Consider the following 13971-nt stretch of genomic DNA (forward strand, 5'->3'; position numbering starts at 1 on the left):
CATAATCATGAATCTTGATTCACAGTAAGTTACATAGGGATAAATGCATTTTAGGTTCATAAAGAATTTTTAATTATTCACTAGCACAAGCAGTGTATGGCAGTGTTTGCAGCAACGGTGGCCAATCAGCTTTCAGCAGCAGCTTAAAATATAACTTCCAATACTAGAAATCATCTTGCTGGTGCAATGCAAAGTGCTGGAGAACATGCCAGTTCCCAGATGACCACTGAATCACCAGCTGGTTTCTGGTGGGCAGGGGAGGCTTTGCTCCATCTCTCCTCTCTCCACAGTCCCAGTGCCCAACTGTAGCTTTCTAGACTGTAGCCCTGCAAATAACAGAATACAGAGACTTTTATTTTGTAAGTTGACCTAAAACTGATATTAAGGACTTATTTCTAAACTTACCCAAACCTGGGGTAATTCATCTGCCAGCAGGTGGCCCATGTAAAGGTAATGATTATTCCCCAGTAAAGTGTTTGTTTAACAAACTTTCCTTTCATTCAGGGAAAGGTGAAGTCACATTTTTAGGAACAAACTGTCAAGTGAAAAATGTTTTCCTCTGCCTTAATTTTTTTAATTATGTCAAATAATTCCCAGGTGTAAAATGAAAATGTCTGACTGTGACATATTAAAATAGGAGAAGATTTGAATCTGAGAAACATGCTTATCAACAACATTTTAAAGCAAGAACCTATCAAAGCTGATATACTTCCATGAAAGGCCTGGTTTCAAAGAAATTATATTTTCTAAAGTATTGCCTGAGCATCAGCACCGCTATTATTGCCCTCCATCTTCTCTGCCTTCGCCTCTGCTCTCTGTACTTTTAAATTAAAATGTCTCAGAAGCATCAGGAGGTAACACCCATGGCCCAGACACACCTGCAGGATCAGGCCCTACCACAGTCCAAGGCTCAGAGGTCTGGGTTCCCAATCCCAAGTGCATTTAGGAGCTGAACCAGGCACAGCAGTGTTTGCCCTGGCTGGTGCAGAGGCACCTCTGGATAAAAACCAGCACAATTCTGGGCAGCTCAGGAGCTTTACTGAAAAAAACCTGAGATTCTAAGGTTTATTAGGATTTAAATGGGTTTTGTGGACCATACAAATCAGACTTAGGTGCCTAAATTTTGTGTCCGTATTTCTGTGGTCTTGGGACTATTGTACTAGTGAAAGACCTGCCTGAATGGTAACCAATGCACTGAAAATGGCCAAATCATTCTAACAAAGGATATAGATCAGAGTCCTTGTGGGACAGAGAAAAATCTGTGTCCCACTGAATAACATGACTACATAGAACAAATAAATCTGGCTGAAGCTTTATCCTTTTTTTTTGTAAAGTAAACCTGTCAAATCCAGATTGGGAGCATTTCTTATGGAGGTTTGCAGAGTTTCCTACAAGGGTCAGTGTTTTTTGACAGTTCCATCAACAAACTGGTCACTAATGCAAATTGTTGCAAATAAATTGGTGGATGATGCAAAGGCTGATAGAGTCGTAAAAAACAATGAGGAGGAGCCAATGTGTAGCCCTCAGTAGGGTGGGATCTATTCAAATGGCAGTTGGGATAGGGCTGAACGCAAGGTTGTGGCATTTGGGAGTAACAAACACAAGGCATGTCTGCTGCATGGGACATAACCCCGGAAAGTGGTGATTCTGCAAGGGAGTTGGGGTTAGAATTGACAAAAAAACTCCACATGGTTTGCTAGTGAGAAGGTGTGGAGAAACAGGCCTTGGTGATACAGAGACATCAGGAGAAGAAAGAGGGATGATCTTCATCCCTGTATATAGCAAAGGTGGGAAAGGTTAAAAGCCTAGACAACTGTCGAAAGAGCCACAGAAACAATTTTAGGTGAATAAATTGTGAAGGAATTCAGGAGTTCGGCCTGCAAGATTTATTAAAAAGACAGTTATGCTTGATTACACAAATTAAATATCATCATAAGGCAAAAGCAGAGGTCTTGAAAGACTCTTTAGTCTATCAGAGAATGGTTTAACAAGTAATCCTAGCTGGAAGAAAAAGCCAGACAAATTCTTGAGAAACACAGCAAGCTTGCTTCCCTGTGGGAGTGATTAGTGAACAAGCCATAAAGAGAAGTGGTGGGGTCTACAGCTCTTTGATTCCTTAAAACCAAGGTCCTTCTGGAAGATACGATTTACTCAAACAAATGTTATGGGATCAATGTGCAAATAACAATAAAATGTACTGGTCCGTGTCTCATACAATCACTCGTATTAAATGGTCTGATTAACATTTCCAGCTTTAAAAGGCAAAGAATTAACTACACTCAGAGTCCCAAAGTGTCTTACTTAATTGTGCTCAGAGAGGAAGCCCACTGTCCTGCAGTTGTGGTCATTAGCATGGTGATCTCCTCCTGTATATCTGCATTTCTCACTCTCCGCCTGTGTTCAAATGTAGAATGAGATTTCTGAGATTTGCCTCCCTTTTGCTGGCTTGCAGGGCTGTGCTGGCCATTTGCTCTGAAGCAATTGCCCGTAATAAGGGAGTGATTCTCTTCAGATTTTGTGAAGTTCTGTTGTAATAACAGAAGGGATAAACACATCAGGCATTGCACCACAAGCAGCAGACAACTCAGAAGCTTGCCAGATCACCCTTTGCACAAGAGAACAAGAATTGGTGTTCCCGCCCCTACTCCCCGATGCTAAAGCTTATTTATTATTTCCTACTCAACAGTTACTGTGAAGGCCTAGAGGAGCGAGGGGTTGTTATCAGATGGAAACCATGCTGGGTGCTTCTCATGCATTTGTCATCTTTCACCGAGAAGTATGGCACCTGGCCCTTGTACTGTTCAGGAGTAGATAGATTAACAGAGGAATGACTGAGAGGGAGGAGGGAGGGCTCTGGAGGTGGGAACTACTGGCTTCATGGCAATATTTTCCCTTTCCCAGTCCTGTGCCAGATCCTTCCTACCTTTTCAAAGAGGAGACAAGCCTTCCCAGGGTCTTGAGGTTTTGAGGTGTTCGGTGGCATCCGTTCGTGTGACTTCAGCCTCCTGTGGCAGCAGCTGTAGGTGCTGGGGTGGTATGGGCAGGTGATCCTCAACCACTCCTCTCCAAGAGGAGCTGTGCCTACATCCAGGATGTGCTCCCCCTGTAGTATTGATGTTCAGACTGGTGTGGTTTGTCATCTGTTTTTCTGCAGCCTTAACCTCAGTTTGAAAAATGAACTCGCAAAACAACTACAGGAAGACAAAAGAGAGGGGTGGGATTCTGGTGGTAACAGCTTCTGATGAGTGTCCTCCTCCTTCCTTTGCCCAGGTTTTATCAGGCTGTGAATGATTTTGACACCATGACCGCTGAGGACTCCACTGCAAGGATGAGCAACGATTCCTCCAATGTGGCTACCACGAAAGTCCCTGAAGGCGTTGCTGGTGCACCCAACGAGGCAGCTCTGCTGGCCCTCATGGAGCGCACTGGATATAGCATGATCCAGGAGAACGGGCAACGCAAGTATGGCGGCCCTCCTCCTGGATGGGAAGGACTGCACCCTCCTCGTGGTTGTGAAGTCTTTGTGGGCAAAATCCCCCGTGACGTCTACGAAGATGAGCTTGTCCCTGTGTTCGAGTCCGTTGGCCGCATCTATGAAATGCGCCTGATGATGGACTTTGATGGGAAGAACCGTGGCTACGCCTTCGTGATGTACACGCAGAAACACGAGGCAAAGCGTGCTGTCAGGGAGCTAAACAACTATGAAATCCGCCCTGGCAGGCTGTTGGGTGTGTGCTGCAGTGTGGATAATTGCCGGCTCTTCATCGGAGGCATTCCCAAGATGAAGAAGAGAGAGGAGATCCTGGAAGAGATCGCCAAGGTGACGGAAGGCGTGCTGGATGTCATCGTGTATGCCAGTGCTGCAGACAAGATGAAGAACAGAGGCTTCGCCTTTGTGGAATATGAGAGCCATCGAGCAGCAGCAATGGCCAGGAGGAAACTCATGCCGGGAAGGATCCAGTTGTGGGGACACCAAATTGCCGTTGATTGGGCAGAACCAGAGATAGATGTGGATGAAGATGTCATGGAGACCGTTAAAATCCTCTATGTGAGGAATTTAATGATTGAGACCACAGAGGACACCATTAAAAAAGTCTTTGGGCAGTTTAACCCTGGATGTGTGGAGCGGGTGAAAAAAATACGTGATTATGCCTTTGTGCACTTTACAACCAGGGAAGATGCCATTCACGCCATGAACAACCTTAATGGTGTCGAACTGGAAGGCTCCTGCCTGGAGGTTACCTTGGCCAAGCCAGTAGACAAGGAGCAATACACTCGCTACCAGAAAGCTGCAAAAGGAGGGGCCGCAGCAACGCCCGAAGTAACTCAGCAACCTAATTATGTTTACTCTTGTGATCCGTACACACTAGCTTACTATGGATATCCATACAATGCCTTGATTGGACCCAACAGAGATTACTTTGTGAAAGGTTAGTAAGCACAATTAGGGGATGTGATGGGCAGGTTTGATCTCAGGCTGGTGTGACCCAAGGTCTGTCTGAGCCAAAGGGCAGCTGGTGCTGTGCACTTTTTTCTTAAACACTCTTTTATACGTCTTTTTGCCAATTTCTGTTCAGTCTCATGTCAATTTGTGACTACACAGAGTGTATTTATCTATAAATAATTGCTAATGTACAGGCTAGTATGAGGGAGGCATCAAAAATATGGTTAAGAATGAGTTAACAAACCAAGCACGGGATGGGGAAGAGAGGGATCTGGTTTTTATGAGTGCTGTACTAAGTCTGAGCAAGTCCAAGGACTCCAGCTTCCGATGCCTCCTTCTGAAGAGCTGGAGCCTCAGTATTAGAGATCATGAGAGAGTGCTTCCTTTGCCTTCTCCTGGAGGTGTGGGTACGGTGACCTGCTCATCCAAAGGGAGGGATGTCAGGGGAAGCCTTGGCTGTTCTCCAGGTGTCATTTGCCCTCCACATTAAAATTACAGTAGTGCTGTGTCCTTTATAAAATTGTTTGAAAACTACAAGCAGAAGGAATCATGTCAGTGCAAAATAATTATTTTATTATGTATACTTTAATTAGTTATCAGTTACAGTCATTAAAAATTAACCAAAAATCGGTTATTCATAAAAATCCCTAGCAGCCATAACTGCTGTTATAGTTACAATTGTCCTGTACTTACAGAAATTATAGTTTCCTGAAATTTAATGAGTATTTCCATACAACAGGCAGTTTAGCATGCATATATTCTTAAGGCACCCACCTAAACCAAGAAATATTTTTAACCCTACTTGATCAAAAATTTCAGCTTCTTCTCAATTTCCAGATTTGTACTTGCAATGAACTACAAAGGAGTTAGCTGACAGCCTAAATATTCAATTAGGCCAGCGCAGACTGCATTCATACTGCATTGTCCAAAGTACTGTCGTAATGCGCGTGGAGTTGCTAAGAGAAATAAAGGCAATATTTTTGGAGATGAGGTATATTCACATTACTAATAGGATAGCAGAGAAAGCAAACACCACTAATAAAAATATATGCAATGGTGGGACAAAGTTGGTTAAAGGCCATGTAAAACTTGAGGCCATCTCTGCAGGGTCCCATCACAGCCAGCTGAGAGGCTGGGTCTCCTCTGGAGGACAGCTGAGAGCAGAGGCTGTTCCTACTGCATAGGAATCACCCTGGAGGAGCCTCTCTGCTGAGTGCATTATACCCATAACACTGGCCGCAAGAATTGCATCAGTATAAATAAGCAGTTAATATGTGATCAGAAACATCAGGAGCAAAACTTGCGTAGGCTTACTGGGTGCTTCTAAGGCCAAACGCTTCTGTTTTCCTAAGCGAGGTCTCCAAAACTCAGATCAAACTAACTTCAGCAGCCTCATTTCTAAGCACGTGCCTCCCAATCTCAGCCCGGGGCCGTTCGTGTTCCCCACAGGGCTGTTGCTTTCTGTTATTCATCATCCTCTTCTATGTTGTTATCATAAGCAGGCAGCATACGAGGCAGAGGGCGAGGTGCAGCTGGCAACAGAGCCCCAGGCCCCAGGGGCTCCTACCTGGGGGGATACTCCGCTGGCCGTGGCATCTACAGCAGGTACCACGAAGGCAAAGGAAAACAGCAAGAGAAAGGATACGAGCTGGTGCCCAACTTGGAGTTACCTGCGGTCAACCCAGTGGCCATTAAGCCCGGTGCAGGTTAGTGTGTGCGATGAGGGGAGGAAGGCAGAGGTGGCGGGCGAGCCCCCGCCCCAAGCCCCGTGTCAGGCCTGCGGGGACCCCTCCAGGGCCAGCCCACGGCTGCGGCTGCGGGCACAGCCCCGGGGCCAGGGCTCAGCACTCCCCTGTGCCGGATGCCTCCTGGCCCTGGCCAGGCTTTCTGCATGAAGCGCACGGTGGGACAGGGGGCATGCACATCTGGGAGCTCTTCGGGCCAAAGAAAAAAGGGCGGAAGCTGTGCTCACCCCTCCTGTCCCCTTTTGCACCTCCTCAGGAGGAAGCGGAATTTCTTCTCCGACTAGTCATGTACACTAGAGCATGGTGACTAAGAGTAACCTTCCTCTCTTTTGATTTCTTCAGCGTTAATTTCACCCTGGGAAACTCCCATCCCAGCTTCCCAGCCAGGCCAGAACCCTCCCTTAATTTGCTTAATTTGCATTTTTCCAGTGCCACAAGGCTGGGAGAAGGACTTGGGTCTTTCCCATTGCAGGAAAGTCCATGGCTGAGGCAAATTCCTCCATCATCAGCAGCATAGGGATGGAGCAATGCAGGGAGCCCTCGGGGTCCAACTTGATGCGATGCAAAGCCTACAGGAGAGCTCTCAGCTCTGCTGGGCTGCAGGGTGCCAGCCCAAGGGCCAGGACAGGGATCACCCCCTTCTGCCACATCCTCAGCTGAGTATCTAGCCCCTGCCCTTCCCAGGTGAACAGGATGAAGGCTGAAGCCCTCCAATTCCTTAAGATCCTGTTTGGAAAGATTTCTATTTGGAAAAGCAGCCTGAGGAAGAAGGTCCTTGCAGGTGATGGGGGAAAGCTCTTTTGCAGAAGTCCTCAGGTCTTCTCCCCATTCCTCTCTCCAAGTATAACTGCAGGACCTAAGCGGTGTTTAGTAATAGAGCTGCAGTGGTTTCCCAAAACATGTTCCATACTGCCAGTGGAAAATACAGCTTGCATCTAATGGAGGCTGTGAAGAGTTCTTCATAACAGATGGATGAGACAATCTGAGAAGAGGTCCAGAGACAAAGGAAGGCTGTTAAGATTAGGGCCAAAGGAAGATCAGACTTCCTGAAAAATCTACCCACTCACAATAAGAAAATATTACCACTACACATGTTTGTAAAGATACTTTAGGAATTCCAGGTATTACTAAAGGAGGCTTGAAAAGTGGACTTTGAAATGCATGCCCATTGGTGGTGTCTGTAATTCATCTGACTGCAAAACAAAAGCCTGAAGCTCAAATCTAAATGTTTCTACATATGAAGCATGTTAAGTTCCAGACTTCTTTGTTGGGTCTTCCCCTCTTGTATGGTTCCAGCACAGCCCCTGAGCACAGAAGCACCTGGTTTGTTTTTCCCAACCAGATCAGATGATCTAGTAAGAGGTACCACAGGTGAGACTTACCACTGGTACTTAAAGTGTATGACTCTGAAAGCACGTTACCAGAACAGAAGAACAGACATGTACCAGCTCTGTAAAGTTTCCTATTGTTTAGAACAACCTTGAAACTAATTTATTTGCAAATGGTTAGAAAACTTCTGAGAGGTCACCCCAATACCCCAGCTGCCTGTTACTGCTTTTTCTGCCAGAAGTTATCACAGAGTGGAGTGCACGAGCTCTCTGCCTTTGCTTTGGTGAGAAATTATCCGGGTTATCTAAACCAGTGATAAAACTGGTTTGAGCTGACCAAATGGACTTGGTGTAGGAGTACATGGAAAAGCTCATGGGTGGAGGTCTCAGCTTGAGGAAACAGTGGTAGTCCACTGGCAGTGGAAACATCTCTGCCTGAAAGATATCTGATCAGAACGCTTGTTGCAGTCTCTCAGATCAAAACAAGAGTACTGCTTGTCAACACCTGTCCTTCCCACAGGCAGAATGGCACATTTACACACTGCAAAGTTTCATCCCAGTGAAAGAAACCCATGTGTATATTTGACTTCATTTCTGACTTACTGGCTGCACCTCCCACAGATGCCACCATCACCTCTTAGTCCACCATTTATTGGTTACTCTGTTTACCTTGTGAATAACCTTACTGCTGAAAGGCTCACAAGCTGAATGCTGAAGTGTGCACTATGAGGCAACGATGGAAATTATAGCATCATAGAATGGTTGGGGTTGGAAGGGACCTTAAAGATCATCTAGTTCCAACCCCCTGCCATGGGCAGGGACACCTTCCACTAGACCAGGTTGCTCAAAGCCCCGTCCAGCCTGGACTTGAACTCTGCCAGGGAGGGGGCAGCCACAGCTTCTCTGGGCAACCTGTGCCAGTGCCTCACCACCCTCATAATGAAGAATTTCTTCCTTTCATCTAATCTAAATCTACCCTCTTTCAGTTTAAAACCGTTACCCCTTGTCCTATCACTACAGGCCCTACTAAAAAGTCTGTCCTCATCTTTCTTATAGGCCCCCTTTAATCACTGGAAGGCCGCTCTAAGGTGTCCCCTGAGCCTTCTCTTCTCCAGGCTGAACAACCCCAACTCTCTCAGCCTGTCCTCATAGGAAAGGTGCTCCAGCCCTCTAATCATTTTTGTGGCCTCCTCTGGACCCACTTAAGCAGGTCCATGTCTGTCTTGTGCTGGTGGCCCCAGAGCTGGACACAGCACTCCAGGTGGGTGGAGTGAGAGTGGAGCAGAGGGGGAGAATCACCTCCCTCATACCACTGGCCACGCTCGTTTTGATGCAGCCCAGGATACAACTGGCTTTCTGAGCTGCAGGCATACATTGCTGGCTCATGTCCAATAATTGTGATTATTGGGAATGTTCAGCAAAGCACATTTCTTCCCTAAGCAGTGCCATGCCACGAAGCTTCATTCTGGACCACGTGCAAACTCACCATCTCTGAACACCATCATTCTGATCAGAGCATTTTCCCTTTGTCTGGAAGACCATAGCTCTAATTATTTTGCATTGTTCAGTTTTGGTGTGAGGGAAAATTCTCTAAAGAGCAATTTCTTTTTTTTTTGGTGTCATTAAATAGACTGATCCTGTAGCAGAGAGGTGGGATAAAACTAAATGTTTTTAGTCAAAAACTAAATGTTTTTCGCCAAGTCAATCCTGGGAAATGCATAATAGTAAGTGAGCTGATCTTTCACCAGGTTGGTCAAAGGACAGTGGATAGACTGGACCAGTTGCTGCCTGCAACTTCTGCAGTACAAACTACACTTTTCTCTCCCAGAGCAGCTCTGCCATCCCTTGATTTCACGTCCAGCTACACGTCCCTTAATCTCAACAGCTGGAGCAGGGATCCCACCAGGACAGTGCGCGCTCCCACTCGCCCCTGTGCTCATGCCACACTCTTGGCTGGGGGGGAGGACAGTGGTGGTCAGAAGGGGCTGTGTAAACCCAGGTCGCAGGGGCTGTGTAAAACCAAGGCCACAGCTCCCAGTCCTCAGCAGGGCTCTGGCCCTGGGACACCCATGCCTGGAGCATGGCGGGGAAATGCTGGGCAGAGCAGGCAGCGCGGAGCCCCTCGCTGCGCAACAGCCGTGGTGCTCCCGCCCCTGGGGAGTGCAGAAGTGCCCCAGGTCCCCTGCCAGCACACGGGGCTGCCTGCCCTGATGAGAGCAGTGCAGGTCCGCTGCGGGAGAGCCGGTGCAGCCAGCAGGGAGGGCTTTTTGAGATGAGGTCCTGGAAGCCCTTTCCCAACGCAGCCGATGTGTCTGGTCTCTCCTAGTGGCCATCCCTGCCATCGGTGCCCAGTACTCCATGTTTCAGGCCGCGCCGCCAGCCAAGATGATGGAAGATGGCAAAATCCACACTGTTGAGCACATCATCAACCCTATAGCCGTCCAGCAGGACCCGGCCAGTGCGGCAGCCGCCGCGGCAGCCGCAGCCGCAGCTGTAATACCAGCCGTCTCAACGCCTCCCCCCTTCCAGGTGAGTTCAGCACCTAAGTCCTGTTTCCCATACATCCCGCTTCCCATACATCCCGCTTCCCACACATCCTGCTTCCCATACATCCTGGTTCCCCCCATGTCCTGGTTTGCATACCCAGGGTGGGGGGGAAGCCTGGCCTCTTGCCCTGCTCCCACTCAGGAGATGCTGCTAAGGATGTTACGATACCCAACATCCCTGCAGCTCATCTGACCTGTCTTAGACATCTGCACTTTGGACAGCTGCTCTCCCCCTGTGGGTACCCAAATCTGGGATAGAGGGGACAGGCCTCCATGACAGCGTAACTCTCAATCAACACTTGCTGCCAACCCTCCCATTATCACTTCCCGCTTCCAGGGGGTTTGCAATTCCGGGGGTGGAAATGGGATATTACAGCAATTTGAGCCCTTTTCTTGCGGTCTGAACCTCACGCTCTGCTCCCAGGGCCGCCCCATCACGCCGGTGTACACCATGGCTCCCAACGTGCAGCGGATCCCCGCCACCGGGATTTACGGGACAAGTTACGTGCCGTTCGCGGCACCCGCCGCGGCGACAGCGACGATAGCCACGCTACAGAAGAACGCCGCCGCCGCCGCCGCCGCCGCCGCCGCCGCCGCCTACGGGGGCTACGCCGGCTACATCCCCCCCGCGTTCCCCGCCGCGACCATCCAGGTCCCCATCCACGACGTCTACCAGACGTACTGAGACTGTCGGCAGAGAAACACACACTGAAGGAACACTTTACTATTTATGAAGAAAGAACCGGCTGCGAGAGAGTAAACGTTTGGACTCGGTAAACTGATGCAGAAAGTGAAGAATGTCATAGAAAAACGTGTTCGAAATATTTTCTACGCTTGAAGTTTTCACTAACTTTTTTAGGCTATTTTTAAAGTTTAACATGCCTGTATTCATACATTTCTAAAGGACCTCAATGCATCCAGCCCACCGCTGAGGTGCATTTATACGCATCCTAGTGGGGTTGCGTATGGTCTTTTTTTTTTTTTTTTTTTTTTAGCAGTTATATTTTCAATATATTTGTGGTATGAAGGTTATTTTTTAGTAACTTCTGCACTCCAGAGATGTCTATTTTGTAGTGCCTTTAATAATATATCAGCTATATATTAAAAAGCACACCTGAGCAGCTAGGGAAAGTTTTAACAATATATTTTGAAGAATATATTCAATATTTAAAGAATACATACCTTAGATTTTTTTTTTTTAAGAAAAAAACAACAAGTATCTTATTTAAAAATTATACTGGAAAGTGCAATTTGAAAAATGTGCAAGACCTCTGCATTTTTGTGCTGGCATTAATACAATCTGCTCATTCTTATTTGAAATCCTAAGTAATTGATATTGCCTTTTCTGGGAGGAAAAAAAAAGAAAAAAAGCCTCCTCACACAGACCTCTTCATCGTATGATTTTCGGGCTTGTGTTAGGTAGAGGAAAGGCTCTGAGTTTTCCTTAACAACTGGATTTTCTATTTATTGAAGCTACTCATAGTTGGAGCATGTGCAGAAACAAGTAGCTGATATTCCGTGCGAGGTGTCTTGACTTAGATCTTCATCCAGTATAAAGCCTAGGCTCTTTTTCAAAGCTCTATTTTATTCTTTGAAGTATATGTTGTAGTGACCGAGAATGTATGCTGCTGTCGGCAAGAGGAGGCGCGCTCTCGCCGAGAGGATGTGCAGCGTTACTTACCCATTGCTCCATCATGTTCCACGAGAAATTTCCAAGGTACTAGGGGTAGTAGTGATACTGGAATTAGTGAAACAGGGCTAGCCTCCCTTCCGGCCTCTCTTCCATGTTTAATTCCCCTTCTCCACAACTGGAGTTGTACATGCACATCAGGGGTGGGAGCGGTTAGACCTGATGATTTTAACACATAGAGCTTGTAAATATCTTTTAATACACATTTTTAAAGTCATTTTATGTTGCAAATTTACATGGTGTGTGGTTTGTCACAAAACAAAAACCTTTTATTGCGATGTTATGAAAAAGTTTGTTTTATTAAGAAGTAAATATATTATTGCAGTGTTTTGTGGCCTGTTTAAAGGCCTTTATTTAGTAGTGCAGTGAATGTAAAATATAGTAAAACCGTAAAGAAATATCTTGCCCATTGTATGAAGTTCATCAGCCCTGCAGACACAGCTCCGGTGACACGAGGTGTGAAGCAGGGCGTGAGTAAACAAAGTTCCTTTACTTTCTGTAGTTTAAGTACTGATTGAAGGGGTTTCATATTTACTATATTTTGACAACTGAACCACTTCCAGATCATGCCCAGCTCAGTTAAGTGACCTTTTAATACACTTTTTTTTTTCCTTGCCTCAAAATTGAGCGGTTGTTTTTCAGGTGCTCTTGCTCAGCCAAGCTGAGCTCTCCTTAACCCTGCTGACCTGTTAGCAAAAGCACTGTGAGATTAACCATTAGGTCGGACTCTGCCCCTTCGCACCCCATCCCAGGAGACTTTTATTGTCTGTCCCTGCGCTTCTGAAAGCGCCCCCCAAACCTTAGCCCCAAGGCCCTGCCCCTTTGTAGGGCAAGAGGGGGTGATTTGGGCAAAGCCCCCCAGCGGGGAGGCCAGCGCTGCCTCCACCAGCCAAGGCCTTGCACGGCTCAACATTAAATGCTGCCGTGGGTCCGTGGGCTTTGCACAAACACCCCTGGGGTCAGGAAAAGGCAGGCTGGTGGTTTGGGTCTCTGCCGGCCCCCCCTTCCAGCGCCAGGCCACAGCCGACCCACAGAGGAAGGATGAAGGGTGATGGCTCCCTTCCCCCTCATCCCCTCCCCGCCAGCAGGACAAGGGTCCTGCCACTCGCAGAGGCGGCAGGGAGAGAAAGGAGCCAACAAATGTCAGTACAAATATCGCAGGCCACCGGTGGGTGCTGCCTGTGCCGTGGCAGGAGCAGGCAGGAGCAGGCAGCACCCAGGGGTGCAGGCAGCTGAGCCTCCCGCCCGTGCCTTTTACACTTGCTTCTAAACCATTTCATGTACACTACTACTGAGGTAAGTCTGATAACTTGAAATGTGAACATCTTTAGTTTAAGAACAAACTATTCAAAGAAAAAAATATATATATTTAAAAAAAAAAAAAAAAGAAAAAAAAAACACAAAAACAAAACTAGTGTGCCTTATTCTCAAAAGAGCTGATATTTTAGGTGTTTTATTGTATCTCTGTTCTCTGTACTCTCAGAAGCCTCTGAGTTTATTTAGTTCTTGCTCCATTTACGGTACATTTCTAGGATGTAGTGAATAAAGCATTCTTTAAAAATGGCAACTGTTATTTCATTGCAACATCCCACTGCCAGGTTTAGCCACTCCACCAAGGCTGTGCTCCCCTGCGAGCTGGGGAGAAGGTGTTGGGGGCAGGAGGGGAGCGGGGTGCCGCAGCTGGCATCCCCACAGGCTCCTGTGAGGAGGGGGGGGAAGATGCACTGTCCCGCTGGATCGCCAGTCCCACCACCTGCAGAGGACAGTGACCTTCCCAGCAGGCATACCGGGCATCTCCTCATTCTCCCAGCAGCCTCTGATCAGCCTAAACCTCTTTTCGCACCCAGTTTATAGTCGGTGCCTGGATGTGGATGGAGCTGAAGCTGGCGTCCCTCCATGCTTTCCTTTCCATCCACGCAGCACAGAAAACCCCTGTGGCTCTGCTGCATGTCCTCACTGCAGGGCAGGAACAGCGTGGACTGGCACATCGTTTTCATCTCAGCACGCTCCACCCTTCAAACACACAGAAAGCTAAGCTGTACCCCTGGCAGCATTTGCAGCCCTCCAGAATCCATGTCTGTTTCCTTGGTGTAAGTCCACTTGGAGAAAATCTGCTGCAAATACCAAGTCTGGGGAGAAGAGCAGTGTGAGGGAGAAGAGGTAAACTGAGGCACAGCAAAGAGATGGGAGAGGTGTTGGCCACCAGGGCAGGGACTAG

The 13971-nt window shown here is 47.4% G+C and overlaps 1 protein-coding gene across 5 annotated transcripts in view; it reads left to right on the forward strand.

Moving 5' to 3' along the window:
- Nucleotides 1-13317, forward strand: part of RBM47 (RNA binding motif protein 47) — an 82644-nt gene extending 69327 nt beyond the window's left edge. For 4 of the 5 annotated variants that reach the window (XM_042808284.1, XM_042808285.1, XM_042808287.1 and 1 more), the window contains 4 exons: nt 3271-4430; nt 5944-6150; nt 9844-10046; nt 10488-13317. In XM_042808284.1, coding sequence (XP_042664218.1) covers nt 3271-4430; nt 5944-6150; nt 9844-10046; nt 10488-10748 — 1831 coding nt within the window. In that variant the 3' untranslated portion in view covers nt 10749-13317. The remainder of the gene's footprint in view (nt 1-3270; nt 4431-5943; nt 6151-9843; nt 10047-10487) is intronic. The other variant, XM_042808286.1, reaches the window with a different exon arrangement.
- Nucleotides 13318-13971: the final 654 nt, after the last annotated feature.

This window comes from Tyto alba, unplaced genomic scaffold (genome assembly GCF_018691265.1).
Source record: "Tyto alba isolate M040663 unplaced genomic scaffold, T.alba_DEE_v4.0 Super-Scaffold_6, whole genome shotgun sequence".
Lineage (NCBI taxonomy): Eukaryota > Metazoa > Chordata > Aves > Strigiformes > Tytonidae > Tyto > Tyto alba.